This window comes from Oncorhynchus tshawytscha, linkage group LG32 (assembly GCF_018296145.1).
Source record: "Oncorhynchus tshawytscha isolate Ot180627B linkage group LG32, Otsh_v2.0, whole genome shotgun sequence".
NCBI classification, from domain to species: domain Eukaryota; kingdom Metazoa; phylum Chordata; class Actinopteri; order Salmoniformes; family Salmonidae; genus Oncorhynchus; species Oncorhynchus tshawytscha.
In genome coordinates, this window is record NC_056460.1 from 4,660,507 (window position 1) to 4,682,240 (window position 21,734).

Genomic DNA, 21,734 nt, shown 5'->3' on the forward strand with positions numbered 1-21,734 from the left:
GCTCTCACCTCAGTTTTAATAGGGAGTGTGTTGGCTTCACACTTGAAAAGGGAGGAACATATTATGCTATATTGAAATGGCTCTTGAAATGCTTCTGGCTTATTATGAATCAAAATGTATTTGGCAGCAAGTGGTCATAACTTTGAAACTAATGTTCACGTGCTGTACAGTGTCACAAGAGAGTAAAATGATGTGATCCATGTAGTCTGTCACACACTGTGAACCAATGTGTAAAAGGACTGAACACACACTCACAGACATTCAATAAAGTTTGCAAGTGATAGGAAATGAGACAACGGACCCCTATAGTTCCCATTTTTGAGTTACAACGCTTCCAAACATATCGACAGATTGAAACGTTGTTACTTTGACAAACACATTGGGGAGAACATCCCCTTTTTTTTCACCTCTCCTCTACGGATCCACCTCTAATCCACCCATCCCCTGGATTCATAATACAGACTTCAAGAGAATTATTGGAGATATCCAATCTCCATATACCACCTCCACGGTCAAAGGGCCTGGAAACAGTTGAAAATCACCCTGGAGGGAACCACTTATCTACCACATTCCTCCATTGGTGGGGGGGGGGTTCAACGTTGCCTAAAAGGTACCCACCATCCAAACACTCCAAACCCTTTATCTCCCATGTGTCGGTGGCGACAAGGAGCTGCCAGATAGCCGGCCTACTCCAGAAGCCCAGAGTGACAAGCTCCATCAGCAGAGTCCTTGTATGGCCATGGATCGGGCTGAGGAGGACGATAAGCAGCAGCCAGCCCAGCTATGCAGCCCATGTTTAGAGAGACTCCTTGGGACCGGGCATCCGCAGAACAATGTCTGTTTCTGTTCAATTCAGAGTGGTTATTGCACGCTGTTCTTCCCGCTAGGCAGTACGTCTTTTTCACAGCTCCATTGGGACTAACAGAGGTGAGTAAGAGAGGTTCTTGTTTGGCTGGTCAGCATGTTCATCTTTGACAAATTTGAAATGTGTTTGTCACCAATGGAGTTTTTCTTAAACATGGTGAGATGTTTGGCTTTGGTTTTTTGATTGTGTGTGAGGTGCATGGGTGGTTGGACTTCCATGAAAGTCCTTCACCTTGGAAAGAATGATGGTGCAGTAGACTAGCAGATGGGGAATCATCATGTGTCCTCAATTTTACGTTTTTGCATGATTTTCTTAATTCCGTTTATAACATGGATCATGGGAGATTCAAATATTACATTAGCAAACCATACCATAATAGAGGTTGTTATTGATTTTCAGCCTTTGAATCCAATTGATGACATAAGCACCTGAACAAAAGTCCTCTACATTCAGTGAGAAATTGGACTTTCAGGCAAAGGGGGTCAGATAAATCTTGATTCAGAGCTAATTAACTGATGCTGCTCATGCACTGGATAGGAGTGGTAAAGTTAGAACACGAATAATTACACAAACAAAAAATAAATGCAAAACATACATTTGTATGACTTTTAAAGAGATAGTTCTCCCAAATTACAAATGTATATATTTGCTCCATTACCCAGAAAGCAGATTATGGACCCTTTGGTTTGGTTGAACTTTTGACTGCCACCAACAGTTAATATTAGCATTTTCAAATCAAAATGTTAGTTAATGTCCCCCAGTTAACATAATTAAAATGGCATGCAGTTAACAGACATACCCTGATGCTACACTATTGTCCTCCCAGTTTTTTTTATTATCTACCGTAATGTACTGCATGAGAATGGCTGAATATGTCACTGTGCCGCCTATACTCTGGATATGACAAAAACTAGGAGAACATGAATATACAATCGCTGAAAGTGTACACACCCCTTGCACACTCTTCACATTTTTGCTGCCTTAAATTTAAATCTAAGGTTTCCATTAGATGTTGTTCCTATCGATCTGCACAACCTACTCACAAGGTTCAAAATGAAAGACAAATGTTTGAAAATGTTCTAGATTTTTGTATTTATTATTAAGATGCGTTGACTGCGTATGTCTTCACATCCCCTTTTGGTGGAAGAACCTTTGGCAGCCATTACAGCTGTGAATCATTTTGAACAAGGTTCGACTCACCTTGGACAACTCTTAGGGCAACATACTGGGCATTCGGAAAGTATTCAGACGCCTTTACTTTTTCCACATTTTGTTACATTAGTCCTGTCTAAAATGGATTAAATACAAAAACAATCCTCATCAATCTACACACAATACCCCATAATGACAAAGCGAAAAACTGTTTCTTAGATTATTTACTTAAGCATTCAGACCCTTTTACCCTGAGACTTTGAAATTGAGCTCGGGTGCATCCTGTTTCCATTGACCATCCTTGAGATGTTTCTACAACTTCATTGGTGTCCACCCGTGGTAAATTCAATTGATTGTACATGATTTGGAAAGGCACACACCTGTCTATATAAGGTCCCACAGTTGTCAGAGCAAAAACCAAGCCATAAGGTCAAAGAAATTGTGTGTAGATGAGGGGGGGGAAATGATTTAATACATTTCAAAATGTGGAAAAAGTCAACGGGTCTGAATACTTTCCGAATGTCAATCAAAAATCAATTGATTTTGTTCAAATTTCTCAAAGCTCAGTAAATTGGGTGGGAATCATTGATAGACAACAGTATTCAAATCTTATCTCTGATTTTCAAGCAGATTTAAATCAGGACCGAGACTGGACCATTCAGGAACACCTCTTGGAAAGACATTCTGGTGTGTTTTTTGGTATTAAAAGTTTAGCTGAAATTGTGCCGCTGAAAATAAAACTCTGTCCCAGGGTTAGGTTTTCAGAAGGCCACGGCGGGTTTTCCTCTAAACTCCCCAGTCCCTGCTCGTGTCAAGCATACGCATAACATAATGCTGCCACCACAATACTTGAAAATACAGAGGATCAACAATATTGCATTGTAATTTTGTTTTAAAAAAGGGATAAATAAAAGTGTTGCAGCCCATGGCCTGTGATTATGATTTTTGAGCAGATTTATCATCATTTGGCTAATTGTCTGCAGTAACATTTTACAGACACTAGCCCCAAAGTAGTTTAGTGGATCATCCCATCAATCAATAAGTGCACACACAAAAATGGGATGGTGTGGAGAAATGCTATGGGACTGATTTCTGATCCCAATCCATACTTGGAATTACAAATGTGTACACTGTACCCTCTGAACATAACTTTCATTCAGTTATGCAGCAAGCTAGCCTTGAAAGCTTGCATTCCTATGATATCAATACCTACTTTAGATATTGTGACTGCTCATCACATCTTTCACTTATGGTTGGGGCAGAGCTAGCATGTTGGAGTGAACGGCCGTGTTTGAGAGAGGCTCTCGCAACTTTTTTTGTGAAAGAATCTAACTTAACCTACTTTACAGCACTTTTTACAACATTAGTCTCTTTCTAATACAATATTGTAACTTCTTATGTGAACATGCAGAGTAATAGGCAACTAAAGGACAATAAACCCTCATCGGAGGCCCACCAAACAACGAGACAGACATGGCAGAAGGCACAGGTGATAATGTGACACTTTCAGAACTTGTCCGGGCTCTGGGAGAACTACGTGTTGCTATAGCTGAGGATTTTAAGGCTACTATTGCTGAACTGGACACCAAAATCGAGAGCACCATTTGAACGGTTGCTTCGCAGGGCCAGAGTATTGTGGACCTTGAGAAGACTTCTGAACTCAACGCTGGTAGGATAGACGAGTTAGAGAAGCTATGCACGTCCTTGCAGGATAGTGTGCAGATGCTTTCTGTGAAAATGGTCGACCTAGAGGGCCGGTCCAGACGTCATAACCTTCCTAACCTGCGTGAGGCTGAATGAAGAGTAACCTGTTACATGAAAGACATCCCTTCCGTGTCTATGATGATTATGCACCCGATGTGGCAAAGCATCGCGCCGACTAGAGGGATGTCATGACCAAACTCTGCAAACTCGCTTGCTCTTCCCTGCCAGACTCAGAATTGCCCCTCCTTCTGGTGAGAAGATTTGTCTCTCCTTGAGTTTTGGACGTAGAGAAATGTATCCGGGAATATACACCAATCCCCGGTACGGGTTAGAGTGCCTTGTCATTGTGTGTTAGGGTCTGCTCTTGGACTCGAATCCATACTGAGCCGACTGAAGTTGTATTGTTGCTCCCGGACATGTAAGACGCTGAGCCGGCAAATAGAGGGCGGTCAGAGCTCTCATTACACTTTCATTCTGGCTGGACGACTGACCTGTTGTTGGGGTTTAGTGTGATGCCCGTTTGAGTGGCTTGCCAGGTTTGATCATTGACACTTTCGGATGGATATCCTTATATTCCCACATTTTTGTTTTATTACTAGGTTACTATTATTATTATCATACCTTTTATCTATTGTTTGCAGGGGACTGGTGGTGATGGCTGGACCGGGGCAGATGGGGTGGCATCAGACACCTGGATATCATGTTGGTGTGTTGTGCCGTTCTGCTTCGGTCATTGCCGCGGGCCCGTTCTCCCCATTAGGTTCCCACCAGCCTCCTGTGGTGTTTGTGTATATATGTGTAGCTGTGTGTACATATAATTATTATTTGTACTTAATTTTTTTCTCTTAGCATTTTATTATTATTATTGTGTATGTGTACACTACCGTTCAAAAGTTTGGGGCCACTTAGAAATGTCCTTGTTCTTGAAAGAAAAACATTTTTGTGCCATTAACATAACATCAAATTGATCAGAAATACAGTGTAGACATTGTTAATGTTATAAATGACTATTGTAGCTGTAAATGGCTGATATTTAATGGACTATCTACATAGGCGTACAGAGGCCCATTATCAGCAACCATCACTCCTGTGTTCCAATGGCAGGTTGTGTTAGGTAATCCACGTTTATCATTTTAAAAGGCTAATTGATCATTAGAAAACCCTTTTGCAAAACGGTTGTTCCTGATTAAAGAAGCAATAAACATGCCCTTCTTTAGACTAGTTGAGTATCTAGAGCATCAGCATTTGTGGGTTCGATTACAGGCTCAAAATTGCCAGAGGCAAAGGACTTTCTTCTGAAACTCGTCAGTCTATTCTTGTTCTGAGAAATGAAGTCTTTTCCATGCGAGAAATTGACATGAAACTATAGATCTCGTACAACTTTGTGTACTACGCCCTTCACAGAACAGCACAAACTGGCCCTAACCAGAATAGAAAGAGGAGTGGGAGGCCCCGGTATACAACTAGGCAAGATGACAAGTACATTAGAGTGTCTAGTATGAGAAACAGATGCCTCACAAGTCCTCAGCTGGCAGCTCCATTAAATAGTACCCGCAAAACACCAGTCTGAACGTCAACAGTGAAGAGGCAATTCCGGGAGGCTGGCCTTCTAAAGAGGGTTGTTATGTGATCGTAATAGGAGAGATCCATACTACTTCTGTAACTCTACTGAATATCTATGGGCCAAACATGTATGAGCCCACATTTTTTTCAAAAGAGTCTTTGCCCTGATTCCAGATATCTCCCATACTAACCTGGTCATTGGAGAGGGGGATCTTAATTGCGTGCTAGACCAATATTTGGATAGATCCTCTACCCGACATACCCCTACCTCCTATTCAAGCAAATTCTTGAATACCTACATAAAAAAATTCAAACTTATTTGATAAATGGGGGATTGGTAACCCAACGGGCAGGGAATACTCCTTTACTCTCATGTTCACAATGTTTCTACCCGAATGGACTACTTTTTGGTTGATGCAAAATGACTCCCTTACACCTGTAATGCGAGGTACCATGATATTATAATCTCTGACCACAGTCCACTCACCTTCTCCCTGAGATTGGGTGACATCATATCAAACTAGTTGGTCTGGAGGTTGAATCCTCAGCTCCTCACACCATCTATGGAGAAACATTAAACAAATTACAGCTTCAAAATGTGAATATAATCAGATTCTCTCAGCTAAAATTGCTAAATCTTTTCTCTCTGCCAAGCAAAAATATTCTGAGTTTGGTGACAAACCACACAAATTACTTTTTTATTTTACCTTTATTTATATGGGTTTTTTCTCATTGTGATAACATCTCTTTTCCAAGAGAGACCTGGTCCAATAGCAGCAGATGGAACAACGTTTCAGACAAAACAACTTACATACACTAACACAACATTAAACAAAACTATAAACACACATACAGTTCAACAAAAATATTGTACATTAAAAACACAAACATCTTGACTAAAAACAGCTGGCCTAAAAACAATTACACTCTTCTATGATATAGACATCGATCAAGTGTTTAAAACTCCACCAACGAAACTAGATCATCACATTTTCAAATGTTCATGACAGAATTCCAGGACCACGGAGCTAAGTAACTAAAACTATTTCTACCATGTCCTATTCTAATTTCTAATTTTTGGTACTGTTAGAAGCAAATCAGAATGGAACTGTAATTTATGTTTATTTACTGACCTGACTAAAAAAGAAGCTGATAAAATGGCATTTTACCCAATGTGGCCTTATAAATCAGTGTATACCAGTGTTTAAGCCTACGCAAGGTCAATGACGACCAGCCAACAGCGCTGTAGAGATCACAATGATGTGTTAGACGTTTCTGATTTGTAATGAACCTGAGGGCTGTATGATACACTGAATCAAGTGCTCTCAGGGTAGTGGCTGAGGCCTGCATATATATAACATCACTCAAATCTAAAACCGACAGTAATGTACATCGTACCAGCTCCTTCCTGGCCTCAAAAGAAAAACAAGCCTTATGCCGGTAATACAATTATATTTTCAGCTTGAGCTACCTTATCAAGTTCTCTACATGCACAGTGAAGCTCAGCTTATCATCAACACACACACCCAAATATTTGTACACTTTAACTTGCTCTATAGTATGTCCAGCCAATGTAGCAATGACATGATTTGTATCATGCCTGGCATTTAAAAATACCATGCATTTTGTTTTACCCGAATTTAGAATCAGCTTTAAATCATACAGATTCTATTGTATGATGTTAAAAGCTCTTTGGGCATTTTCAAAAGCTAAAGATAAACTACTACCACTTGAATAAAATACAGTATCATCTGCATAAAAATGAACATCCGCTGTTTTAATAAGATCCCCAATGTTGTTGATATACAAAATGAACAACAGTGGGCCCAAAATAGAACCTTGAGGAACACCTGAGCACACCTCTATGGACTCAGATTTACAACCATCCGCCATTAAAAATCAATCTAGAGCATGACCAGTTATTCCACAACATTTTAACTTTTGCACTAACACAGCGTGGTCCACGGTGTCAAAAGCCTTTGAAAAATCAATAAAAACAGACACACAATGTAACTTCTTATCAAGAGCACAGTGGATGTCATTAAAACCTTCAATGTTGCTGAAACAGTGCTATGGCCAGACCTAAAACCTGATTGCATTCCATTTAAGATGTTGTTTTCTTGGAAGTAGACCTTTAGCCGCCTACTAACTAAGGACTCCAGTACCTTTGACAGTACAGACAATTTTGATATGGGTCGATAGTTGTCAAGTAGCAAATGTTCTCCACCTTTCAGGAGAGGCAGTACAAAAGCAGATTTCCATAACAAGTGTGAGGTTAAAAATACATGTTAAGGGGGAGCAATGATGTCTGCAGCTAGGTGTAAGAAGCAGGGGTCTAGTTCATCAGGGACAGGGGATTTTTTTAAATACATTTCTTTCAGGGCTTTACACACTTCTGAAACAGACAACTTCAAAAAACTGAGAGTGACCGAATGATTCACACTGTTAAATCTGCAACTGGGGAATTACTCTCTTCCCCAAGGACATCAATGACAGATTCTGTCAGATTTACGAGACTCTATATACATCTAAAGGAGATCCTAACCCTTAATTATGCAACAACTTTTTAGAAGACTAATCTCCCTGCCCTGAACCACAAAGATTGCAACTTCCTGAATAAGGAAATATCTCTTGGAGAAATTCAAGAAACAATTACATCTCTAAAGAGTGGCAATACCCTGGGCCCAGATGGATTTCCTGGTGAATTCAGGAAATTCAGCAACATGCTCTCTCCCTACCTGCACAAAATGTTTGTTCGGGCCAATGAGGATGGAGCTCTCCCACCTACTTTGGATGAGGTGTTTATTACAGTTATACATAAAAAGGGTAAAGATCCAGAAGGGGTAGGGTCATACAGACCAACATCTCTCCTTAATACAGACCAAAGGATTTTAGCAAAAACTCTGGCTAACAGGCTTAGCACTTTAGTGGGCAAATTGGTCCATTCAGACCAGACCAGTTTTATCCCGAACAGAAACGCATTCTTCAATCTCAGGCGCCTCTTCAACATTACGTATTCTCAGAGTTTACCCAACTTGGACCTTGCCGTTATATCGCTTGACGCCGAAAAGGTTGAGTAGTCCTATCTACTCAAGGTCCTACAGAAATGTAATATTGGAGATGAGTTCATAAAATGGATCCAGCTTTTATATAGCAACCCCTGTGCTAGAATACTCACTAACCAATCATTGTCGCCCCGATTTAACCTTTATAGAGGGACAAGGCAAGGTTGCGCGCTATCGCCAATCAGATCTCATACAGCAATACACGGCTATGATAAAGATATTCTAAATATGATTTCTCTATACGCAGATTATACGCTATTCCTAATTTGATTAATTTGTTTGGTACCTTCTCGGGATACAGAATAAATTTGAACAAGAGTGAATTAATGCCCATACGGTTGCAAAACACCTCTTGGTTAGAACTTCTTCCATTTAAGTTATCTTCAGAAAAATCTACCTATCTAGGAATTGTAGTTACCAAACAATACTCCTCACTATTTAAAGAAAATGTCCCCTCTGGTGCAAAAACTCAAGGCAAACATACCATTTTGGAGAACTCTCCCAATTTCTTTGCTCGGGAGAATTAATGCCATTAAAATGGTCTTCCTCCTACATCTGCTTTACCTATTCCAGAACATCCCAGTATTCATCGCTAAGTCCTTTCATAAACAACTGGACTCAATTATCCATCCAGGATTATAAAACACAGAGGATAGGTAAAAAACACCTCTGTAAATCCAAGATGGAAGAAGGATTGTCTCTCCCAAATGTTATATTGTACTATTGGGCCGCTAACCTCTGCGCTGTTGCGTTTCTGCTGGATGACGCACGTCCATCATATGTGACACTTTTTCAATCTGTTAGCACACCTTCTACAGATGCCATTAAGGCAAAATGGGAGGAAGAGCTAGGGACTGACATTTCTGTGGCAGACTGGGAAGATAGCTTGGAGTATATCCACACCTGCTCCATTAACTTAGATATCGTCTCATACAATTCAAGGTATTACACAGATTACACTATTCCAAAACTAAGCTGCATAGGATATTTTCTGATACATCCCCTATGTGTGATGAATGTCATGCTGCGCAGGGTACACTACTCCACTGCTTTGCCCTATGCTCTAACTTGCATGGTTATTGGTGTGGAATTTTTGGGATCTTCTCTGAAGTTTTGGAGACTTCAATTGACCCAGATCCGCTTCTGATCATCCTGGGAGTGTTGTTTTTTATTGTTTTTATTTCATCTTTATTTAACTAGGCAAGTCAGTTAAGAGCAAATTCTATTTACAATGATGGCCTACCGGGGAACAGTGGGTTAACTGCCTTGTTCAGGGGCAGAACGACAGATTTATAGGAAGGGGGTGACATCTGCCCTCTTTCTGTTTACCTGTCCTTGTTCTGTATGTCTTATTTTGTATTATTTACTTTGTACTTAGAACTCTGGTTATTTTTGTTTCTGTCTGCTCTTTTATGTTTAGATAAGAATTGTATACTTGTCTTTTCTACAAAATACCCATACACCATTCTTGTGTGTTCAATAAAAAATATTTGAACATCATCTTTCACTTACTATGTGTTGTGCGACGATGCAAAGGACTGTTTAAGGACTGAGGGAGTACAAGCAAAGTCTGGCCAAGTGCATGTAAGTCAAAATAACCCTGTAAGCCAAGATAACTGATAGTAAAAACACGAATGACTAACTGACTGACTGACATTCAAGTAAAGTGTGTCCAGTCTGTGTGAGCCAAGAGCAAAAACATGACTGACTCAACTGTGAGTTCACCCCAACTCTCCCTCGGATGAAGTTATTTGGGGAGAAAGCTTCCCAGTATCATTAAAACTCCACTGACTCAGAATGGAGTCAGGTTCATCTGCATGCTGTGTCTCTGCCAAGGGACACGCATCTACATTGTTTCAAAAGGAAACAAAATCACGCACTGCGCATTCGATGAAACTTTGATGGAACCGCTCTCGCCTCTCCCTTAAGGTGAATTGATTTCAAAGTTAAAGCTTAAAATAATGAAAAGTAGTCACTATGTAACCTAATGTAGTAGGCATAGAAAGATGCCTGAGATTGGATTTCCCACTTCCGTTTTCCAGGGGAAACGGAAGTTAGGTTGAAAATACTGTATCCCTGAAAACCGAATGTTAGCGTTTTCTGGTGACTCTGCATAGGCTAGTCACTGTATGGTGTGTACTGCATTTGGAGCAGCATTGGCTAATTCATAGAGTGACTATTGTAGCATCCTCTGACATATTATTCATATCTGTCGGCTGCTAAGCTAGCCTTCTACCAGAGGCCTGGAGATATAGGGAGTTAACAAGGGGAGACAAAAGATGTCAGAGAGCTCAGCGTTGGGTAACTTGACCTGACATTGCAGTGACTCAAGGTTACATGCAGGAGCAGCAAACTCTTTTCTTTAGTGAGTTATAACTGACCTCAGCTTATCTGACAGGCTGGTCTCATAGACTAGACGTAAAATATTAAACAAAAATCACAGACACTCAAATTAGTGTCATATATTATGTATGGTAGGGTTACATAACACAGAAGGTTAATTAAGGCAAAACTGAAAAGAGGGGGGTTGGTCAGGGTGGATAGGTAGGTGTATACCGCGAACATCTAGCAACACAAAAGTTAGCAACTTTGCAACTACTTGCTACTTTTTAGCTACTTTGTAACTACTTAGCATGTTAGCTAACCCTTCCCCTAACCCTTAAACTAACTCTTTGAGATATGCATCTTTCCCTTTCAAGACAATTTGATAAATATCTAGATACATGGGCCTCGATACTGTACAGGAATTATACATTTTAATTAGAAATTATTCGGTGTGAATTCAGTTTGATAAGAGAAATAATGCAAATGTCTAGCAACCCAAACATTGCATGTTCGAATCCCATCATGGACAACTTTAGCATTTTTGCTAATTATGAACTTTGTAACTAAACTCAGCAAAAAAAAAAGAAATGTCCCTTTTTCAGGACCCTGTCTTTCAAAGGTAATTCGTAAAAATCTAAATAACTTCACAGATCTTCATTGAAAAGGGTTTAAACAATATTTCCCATGCTTGTTCAATGAACCATGAACAACTAATGAACATGCACCAGTGAAATGGTCGTTAAGACACAAACAGCTTACAGACAGTAGGCAATTAAGGACACACTTTTGAAAACTTAGGACACGGAAGAGGCCTTTCTACTGACTCTGAAAAACACCAAAAGAAAGATGCCCAGGGTCCCTGCTCATCTGCGTGAACATGCCTTAGGAATGCTGAAAAGAGGCATGAGGACTGCAGATGTGGCCAGGGCAATAATTTGCTATGTCCGTAGTGTGAGATGCCTAAGACAGCGCAACAGGGAGACATGATGGACAGCTGATTGTCCTCGCAGTGGCAGACTACGTGTAAAAACACCTGCACAGGATAGGTACATCCAAACATCACACCTGCGGGACAGGTACAGGATGGCAAAAACAACTTCCGGAGTTACATCAGGAATACACAATCCCTCCATCAGTGCTCAGACTGTCCGTAATAGGCTGAAAGAGGCTGGACTGAGGGCTTGTAGGCCTGTTGTAAGGCAAGTCCTCACCAGACATCACCGGCTACAACATTGCCTATGGACACAAACCCACCGTCGCTGGACCAGACAAGACTGACAAAAAGTGCTCTTCACTGACGAGTTGCGGTCGGATTTGCATTTATCATCGAAGGAATGAGCGTTCCCCCCGAGTTCTGTCTTCTGGAGTGGGATCGATTTGGAGGTGGAGGGTCCGTCATGATCTGGGGCGGTGTGTCAATGCATCATTGGACTGAGCTTGTTCTCATTGCAGGCAATCTCAACACTGTGCGTTACAGGAAAGACATCCTCTTCCCTTATGTGGTACCCTTCCTGCAGGCGCATCCTGACATGACCCTCCAGCATGACAATGCCACCAGCCATACTGCTCGTTCTGTGCATTATTTCCCTTCCAAGACGATTCGATACATGGGCTCCGATATGATACAGAAACGCAACATTTTTGTTTGAAACTATTCAGTGAGATTTCGTTTGATTAGAGGAACTAATCAATGCGATTCGGTTCGATACGAACCGATGCACTAATATTTGTTGCATAAACACATTCATTTTCCATTCTTAATTAAAATCTGCTGTTCATATGCTGGGCCTCTGAGATGAATTCTCTGTGTGTGTGTGTGTGTGTGTGTGTGTGTGTGTGTGTGTATATGTGTGTATATGTGTGTATATGGGTGTATAGGCACTTAAGCTGAGCCGCAAGGGACACTAGGCATCTACTACTCCATTGTCAGTAATGGGGAGGGGGGCAATGCTAGCTTTTGATCTGAAATCACCGTCACCCACTAATTTATTTCTCATTTTTGCAGATTCAAAGTGTTAAGAGCTAGTATTTGTATCAATATTTTTCTAAAACAATTAGCAATTAAATAGTCAATGAATACATAGCAGAACTTTAGATTTCACCCCCCCTTCTCATAATTTAATGATTTAGACCGTTTGGAAGTTTTGAAGGACTAGGAGCATCTCTTCTCCTCCTGCTTCGACCATTCAGTGATTGCAGCAAAAGTGATTGCTGTCTTTGTTATGAAATTAGCAGATTTCCACTGTATATCGAAAAATAATCACATATACTGATTGTTTCAAGCAAAATGACCAAAACTGTTGCTGATGGTGAACAACGAACAATGGAAATAAAAATATAATGTAATCAGCATATAGCCTACCTATAGCCAGATGAGTGTTGTAGCTTAGGCTGGTAAAACACCATTTCCACAGTGCATTTGATAAAAATAACCTACCAAATTATATTGGTTGTCACTCAACTAATAAAGCCTAATAATGTGCAAGCCATTTTACAAACATTTGAATGCTGAAGTTTACACGCATATGTGCCAGATCAGAAATAGGCCTACCTCTAGTTGGTCAGCACATGAAGCACAGCACTCAGTTTGAATATAGTAGGTTACTGATATTGCCTGGGGTTGTTCAGCATACAAAAGGACTTGTAGATCAATGACTGTCAACATAATTACATGCTTAGTTCGACACTGAAGGAAAGGACGCATATTTTTGGAAGGTTGAAAGAAAGTAATTTGAGGAACAACAAAAAAGTTCCAGTGATTTGTACTGTTTGAATTGATTTTCTGACCGATGCATGCTACATTTAGATCAGATTGGGGTCCTGCAAGCCAATGCACTCATATCTTAAATATTTTATGCTTATTGGTTAATCGTTACATCCCTACTAACTCCTAACCCTAACCTTAACGTTAACCATAACCTTAACCCCTAGAATAGCTAATGTTAGTGTTAGCCACCTAGCTAACATTAGCCACAACAAATTGGAAATTGTAACGTATCGTACCTATTGCCAATTCTTAACATACTGTATGAATTGCAATTTGTTCCATATCATACAAAATAGATGATGGACATCCACAAATTAATACATACCATAACAAATGTAACATATCACATTGTATTTTCGTTTACTATGTTACGTCTACCTCTGAGTCCAGGTTGCATCTGAGTTTCTCTGTAAACACTCAATGAAATACATAGCTTGAGATCAGACTCCTGTCATGTCCAAATGGGTAAAAAAACATTAGGCCTAAATCCTGTCAATCATAACAATATTGAAGTTGGATTTAAATATTTTTTGTATAAAGGATTAAAAAAAATATATATATATATACCATTAATGGCTAAACAAAATGGAGCATATCTAGGTTTGCATAGGCGTAGGTTGCATTAACCTCAATACCCCCTGTATATTAATATTGTCCCAATAATGTAGTTTCCACAAGTAAATGCTTCTAAAATATATGACATGAAGAAACGATACTGATTTGTTCAAACATGATTCATGTTCAAGTTTTGGTTAGATAGAATGAAACTATTCCTAAAATAAGCTGTTAAAATAAATGTATTATTTTTTCTCAAGAAAGCAAATCAAATAATATATGGAAATGTATTCCCCCGTTGCTTTGCATCAGCGTCAAAAAAAAACATTATTGCATCACTTGAGAGATTAGAGCATGGACATTAAAACCAGGATGAAAAATGAGAGAGGGTGGGACAGAGCAAGAGAGTGAGTGAAAGAGAGCAGTCCCGAGGAAGCGTGCGCTGAGAGCCCATGATCGTCTCTAGTCGGCTATCTATACTGTGGCAGAACATTTGTATTTTTTTGGAACAAACGGTTTACCTATACAACACCTCAACTCAAGATTTATTGACGATGTCACAATTTACGCCATTGTTTTATCAAGGGTTGGAAATTGAGGATTTCTCAAGGATTTCTGTTTCCTTTTTCAGCCTCAAATAATTTCTCAGTAGTTTATAAATCCCGTTCCCCATTACGTGGATTAAAACGGTAGGCTTGCAATTTGGGCAACTACTGTCACTTGAAATGTTACGCATTTTTGTAGGCTACTTTATCGGCTAGTTGACTTTAAATCCTACCTGAAAAGAACATGTGCATGGATGTAAATTGCAGACTAGATTGCTGATACTGTATCTTTGTGATTTCATGTTGCAAATGAGAATCATGTAATTAGGACAAATGTGGTCTAGCCTTTCAAAAAATAATAGCCTATGTAAAGAAAGATAAGACTATGAAAGACATCTTTCTATCGCCTGCTTTAGCCAGCTCTAGCCTTCTGGGGGCCCTAAGCAAGATTTGGTTTGGGGGGCCGCTTCGGGCAAACACTTTAGTGACCCCCCTCTTGATGGTGGAGAGAATTTGTTCTTTTTAAGTTAATTTCCTGCAATTCACATTTTGTCCTGGGGGTGTATTGAAAATGTTGCACTTTTGAAGCAGTTCTCTGCAATTCTACACATTTTGTAATGAATTTGCAATGTTTATATGATATCTGAGGGAGAATGACTGACAAAATCAATGTGGAGGTCAGGACCCCTGGACATGTGCGCTGTGTGCCCGGTCGGGATTCCGCATGATTACTAAAAGTTTAAATGGCTAGCTAGACTAACTGTCAATCTAAAAATATTTTGCTGACATGGCTAATTGAGTGACTGTCAGTGACTGACATAACAACAGAAAAACTGCTGATGCACCACCAAATTTCGAAATTGCACCTGGTGTATTCTACTATTCTTACTCTCAATAGTAATTTGAGACCCCAACTGAGTAACACAATAAAAAATAAAAAATAAGTAAATTAAAACTAGACGTTGAATTGTTTTGAATCCCCGAGCTGACTAGGTGAAAAATCTGTTGATGTCCTTAACCCAAATTTCTCCTGTAAGTCACTCTGGATAAGAGAGTCTGCTAAATGACTAAAATGTAGTGTAATGTAATGAACTGACGTTTGTGCGCAGTGGGTTATGCCTGGAACTGGCCTCAACGATCTCGTAGGCTAAATGCACACATTTTTGTTCTCAAGCAAAGTAGGTGACATTTTTATTGCATTAAATCGAAGTTGCAAAGTGTATTTCATTGCAAAATATTTTTCAATATTTGAAAAAATATGTTGCAATGAAATAAATCGAAGTTGCAAAGTGTATTTCATTGCAACATATTTTTTCAAATATTGAAAAATATTTTGCAATGAAATACACTTTGCAACTTCGATTTAATGCAATAAAAATGTCACCTACTTTGCTTGAGAACAAAAATGTGTGCATTTAGGCTTCGAGATAGTTGGGGCCATGGCAGTATGTCTAGAGGACGTAGTAAAGATTGTATGGAGAAATGTAATCATTGGTGCCATTTTGCCATCTAAACCAGTTATTCAAATAATACAATGCAAGTGACCACTCTCTAAGACACTGTCACATTTGTATAAAGGGATCGGGAGACAGGCGCAGGAATGCGTAATATTTTTTTTTTACTTCACCCAAATTACAGCGGGCCACCTAAAGGCACGGGGACGAAGACCAAACAAACACGTATACAAAACATGGGGTTGAAACCCAAACAAAAAAGCGGAGTACCTAGAAGAAATACACCAGGACGAGACCCGTAACATACACGCAGACAATGATTCTAAACGGGACGAGACCCGTAATCATCTGCGCAATACAAGCGGCACGAAAGCCAAAACACAGCACAGGTACTCACACGACCAACGAACATTGGAACAATAATCGACAGCCCAATCGTGAACCAAAGGGCACATTTATACAATTACAATCATTGGGAATGGGGACCAGGTGTGCATAATGACACAGTTCCAGTGATACGTGACAGACACACACAATCAGAGAGAGAGAGAGAAGTGTGTGGTACGCTTGTGTGGTTGTCTGGTTAAACCAGTGTTATTTTCTAGAAATTATTTAGGAAGTGTTTCCTCTACTAGGTTATACAGGTCCCCCCTCCTAACTTGGTAGCCCAGAGGACACCTGAAGCGCCCTCATATCTGACAAAGCTTCAATATTAAATGTGTGATGTGTGCATTGGAGGCGGCTCTGGGGGATGTTGCTTTATATCTACTGTAACTTAGGGAAACACTGGAGTTAGAAAAATTGATATTTCTCTTTCAGTAATTTGTCATTTCTCAAATTTGTACAGTTTTTAGAAGTTCTGTTCTCATCAATCCCTTTTATTTTTTGTATAGGTGAAAGGAAGAGTTGGAGCATAACACCTCAGAATCATGAGACGAACTGGGACATCATCTTTCCTCTTCTGCGCTCTTCAACTCACAGTGTTGTTGGGAGTTTTCTCATCTGAAATTAAATTTGTTACAGCTGGGAATTCAAACCCAAGCCTCGGAACAAACTCTTCCATTGGCAACCAAACTAATAAGAAGTGTGATTCAGTGGATACTGAATGCAAAGTGGGTGTCATTCTGCCCATATGGTTACCAGAGAACCCATCCTTTGGTGATAAACTGGCAAGAGCCACAGTTTACTTTGTGGCCTTGTTTTACATGTTCCTGGGGGTCTCTATCATTGCGGATCGCTTCATGGCGTCCATCGAGGTAATTACATCACAAGAGAGGGAGATCACCATCAAGAAACCAAATGGCGAAAAAGTGACAACCACTGTGCGTATATGGAATGAGACGGTGTCCAACCTGACCCTTATGGCCCTGGGTTCCTCAGCCCCGGAAATCCTACTGTCCGTCGTTGAGGTGTGCGGTCACAACTTTGACGCAGGTGATCTGGGCCCAAACACAATCGTTGGTAGTGCTGCCTTCAACATGTTCGTTATCATTGGATTCTGTGTTTCTGTCATTCCTGATGGAGAGCACCGGAAAGTCAAACATTTGAGGGTATTTTTTGTTACCGCCACCTGGAGTATATTCGCGTACACCTGGCTTTATCTCATCTTGGCTGTCATCTCTCCGGGCATCGTACAGGTGTGGGAGGGCCTTGTCACACTGTTCTTCTTCCCATTGTGTGTTGGGATGGCCTACGTCGCGGATCGCAGACTTCTTGTCTATAAGTACATGTACAAACGCTACCGCGCAGGGAAACGAAGAGGGGTGATCATTGAGACGGAAGGGGAGGCGCAAATACCTTCAAAGATGGACATTGAAATGGACGGGAAAATGCTCAACTCAGAGAGCTTCATGGACGGAGCGATGGGTTTAGATGAGAAGGACCTGGATGAGGAGGAGGCCAGAAGGGAAATGGTCCGGATCCTGAAGGAACTGAAGCAGAAGCATCCAGAGAAGGAAACGGAGCAGCTGATAGAACTGGCCAACTACCAGGTATTGACACAGCAGCAAAAGAGTCGAGCCTTCTACCGATGCCAGGCTACCAGGATCATGACGGGAGCAGGGAACGTACTGAAGAAGCATGCAGCAGACCAAGCTAGGAAAGCTGTTGGTGCGTACGAGATCCGCTCCGAAGTTTCTGAGAATGACTTTTCGTCAAAGGTCTTTTTTGACCCCGGTACATACCAGTGCTTGGAGAACTGCGGTACAGTGGCCTTGAATGTAGTACGCCTTGGTGGGGACTTGACTAACACTGTTTCAGTGGAATACCGTACCGAAGACGGCACAGCCAATGCCGGATCGGACTACCAGTTCACTGAGGGCGTTGTGGTGTTCAACCCCGGTGAGACTGAGAAGGAGATCCGGATAGACATCATTGACGATGACATCTTTGAGGAGGATGAGCATTTTCTAGTCCACCTTAGCAACGTGAAGGTCATATCAGAGGGCACTGGCTACGTACAACCAAGGGCTAATCACTTGGACACTTTGGCGGGCCTTGGCCTACCCTGCTCAGCCACCGTGACTATCTTTGACGATGACCATGCCGGGATCTTTACTTTTGAAGAACCGGTAATGACCATAAGCGAAAGTATCGGCATGATGGAAGTAAAGGTTCTTCGTACCTCAGGAGCGCGGGGTCTAGTGGTCGTACCCTACAAGACCATGGAGGGTACAGCAAAAGGAGGGGGAGAAGACTTTGAAGATACGCACGGAGCGCTGGAATTCCAGAACGATGAGATTTTGTAAGTTACACACTTGCTATTAACATTACATTGTCATGTTTATATTGTTGTCATGTAAATGAGGTGTGGCCCACAGCACATTGAAGTTCAATTTGGACAACTGTTATGTCTTAGTAAAGTCAATGTCCCTGTTTCTACTATGTCCCACAGAAGTGACTTTCTGTCTCATAAAGAAAAGAGCTTACTGTTGTCGCCTATCACTAAGCATAGACGTCAGTTCAACCTATATGTTTTTTTTACACTTTGTTTAGTTGTCAACCAATTCTGAATTCAATGTGAAATCAACAAACATGTCATCATGTCATTGGATTTGGATGGAAAAAAGATGAAATTCCAATACGTTGATGACTTTTTGCAAATCCAATCAGTTTTCCACATTGATTCAATGTAATTTTTTTCTTTATGATGTGGAAACAACGTTGATTCAACCAGTTTTGAAACACTGGGTTTTACCTTGTATGGCCCGTTGACCTCGTCATTAGATTCCATTCATTTCAATGTGCATTCCATTCCAATTATTGTTTTGATCTATTATCTTAGATTCCATTTTCTCAGGGGATGTAAGTGTCTCTGGGGTTCAAGAAGGAATCCTGTCTTAAGTTCCTATCTATCTTTCCACTTACTACTTTCTGCTTCACTGTCTTGTGTTCTTTTTCTCTCAGCTTTGCCCTCACTGCCCTTGTTGTTTTAATCATTCATGTGAGCATTCATTTGACTGCCTGACTAGCCCCTGTCTACAAATCTACCAATTACTGTTTTGCATACCACATGTAGAGATACTGTGGACTGTAGTATTGCAGAACTGGCTTGAATGATTTCATTTCAGTTAAAGGGTTTTTTCTGCAATTTCTCATCCACCTTCGCTCAACACCCCTTGGATATTTTATGACCTGCAGTGCTTCAACATAGAACATACTGTACAATTGAGAGTATTCAAGTGTACCAAATACCGTGTCTTTCTGAAGACGGGACTTGATAACTCACTGGTGCTGGACAAAAGAGAGACAACACTTCAAGAAATTATCATTCTGATGCTAATGATGCGTTAGCATGTTTGCGTGATTAGATTAGGTATGGAATATGTTGGAGCCCAGTGGCAGCAGCTGTTCTTTGGCTGATCATTTTGTGTATGCGATGTAAGAACACTGGAATACCTTCCTGATAAAGATAAATACTATCCATATAACAGGTGTATCAAAAGATATAATGGACTCTAAACAGTTATCGGGCAAACGGTTACTATTTATGAAGAGCTCCCAAAAAGGACTAAACTAATTTTAGTACGTTATAGGTTCCAGAGAGATACAAGTGGAGAACATGAGACATGAGACTGTAGGACTCCTACATGTTCACTCCACATGCAGTTTACATAATAGTTCAAATCATTTGGATCTTGAATTGGTCCGCAGTCTGTCCTGTTTATTTAAACTCAAAACAAACTCCTCATGCATAAGACATTACAGGTCAGCTAGGCAGTTGTAATATTGAAATGTTTTTAATCAATATCACATTGAAAAAAATGCAGCTGCTATCGATACAGATTTTCCATATCAGTGTGTTCATCATTTATAGAAAACCACCAGAATAGAATGTGAGTAAGGCCTTTTTGCCTTTTCCAGTGGGAAATCCAGCAACACTTTTATCACTCCCCTCTTCAAACTGAAACTCCCGTGAATGCTATACTGATATGGTCAGGTATACTGTACATACCTGGAATAGCAGTTGGGCCAGACATTTTCCATGGATTGTGGGGTGGGGGATATAATGACAACAAATGTATTCCATAGAGGATTAACATTGCCAGTTTGAGGATAGCACCAACGTGTTGAAATGGAAAAGGCTCTGTGCTTGTTTTAAGTTAAGACATCCACACATTTATACAGAGGCAAACAGATTGCTTTGAAGTGAGCAATGTAAATCAGTTCAGCAAGCTTTGCATAGAGAAGCAGTACCATATATAGACAAGGCAGCCGTCTCGGTTGGGGAGTCAGTTCTTAAGTTTTCATTTGGAAAATGTATTCGCGTTGACATTGACACATTTGAGAGGATGCAGTTGCAAGTTATTTCCAAACCTATTTTAAGATGCATGCAATGTCCATCGCAATGTAAACATTTATTGATGTTTCTGCACAAATCATTCACAAACGCTACCGACAGAATGTGATTGATGGTAATTCCATTTGTCACTGAAAGCAAGAGACCTGGTTACACTCAACCCTGCTGTGTCCCGTATCCAGATAAGGGTGGTTGAATAGTCAAAGACGATCTAGTTATATCGTTACAAGAAACTACACGGTCAGGACCATGTCCTTTGTTTTGCTGGTAGGAACAAGTGTTAGTTGTTGTGATGATATTGGTGGACATTAATGTGTAATAAGGGCTTAGCTCCTGACTGAGCCAGTATAGGTTTTTAAGAATTAGCACCGGGTACTCCGCCAAGGACCTTTCAGCGACCTTTGAAATATCAAACTAACAATGTTCTACAAAGTACCCATTTCAGTAACATTTCGACTGGATCTTTTCTCCAAAAATTGGGTTTGGTCCACTGTACTTAACTCTACTAAATACACACGACATCATTTTACATCACAATTTATTATAGCCGGAATGTGTCCTTTGTATCCGACTGTCCTTATCAGACAAGATCATATCTGCTGCCCTCAACCGTAGAGAATGATGGTTCAACCATGCCTTTTTTTATTTTGACAAGACCCGCCCTCTGGTAATGTAGATGTTATTAACTTCGCTGCCTACATGTAGTGAAATTAATGGCTTTGCTTTGACTACACACATTGACAAGCATGAAACTTGACAGGGGATTATTTTGGGCTTTAGGAGGAGGTACTATTTTAAACAACTAATTACATCGTTTTCTTTGCCTATGCTAATTTTGCCCTCTCGTCTCTGGCCTGCTCTCACATAAGGACAGACCTCGTGCTCCTCTATCATTATAAGCTCAGTAGACCACTGTCATGATCCAGGGCTAGCATAGCTTC

The 21,734-nt window shown here is 40.4% G+C and overlaps 1 protein-coding gene across 2 annotated transcripts in view; it reads left to right on the forward strand.

Annotated features, from left to right (window-relative positions):
- The first annotated feature begins 813 nt into the window (after positions 1 to 813).
- Positions 814 to 21,734, forward strand: part of LOC112230454 (sodium/calcium exchanger 1) — a 54,227-nt gene continuing 33,306 nt past the window's right edge. For both annotated transcript variants that reach the window (XM_024396777.1, XM_024396778.1), the window contains exons 1-2: positions 814 to 927; positions 16,889 to 18,738. In XM_024396777.1, coding sequence (XP_024252545.1) covers positions 16,925 to 18,738 — 1,814 coding nt within the window. In that variant the 5' untranslated portion in view covers positions 814 to 927; positions 16,889 to 16,924. The remainder of the gene's footprint in view (positions 928 to 16,888; positions 18,739 to 21,734) is intronic.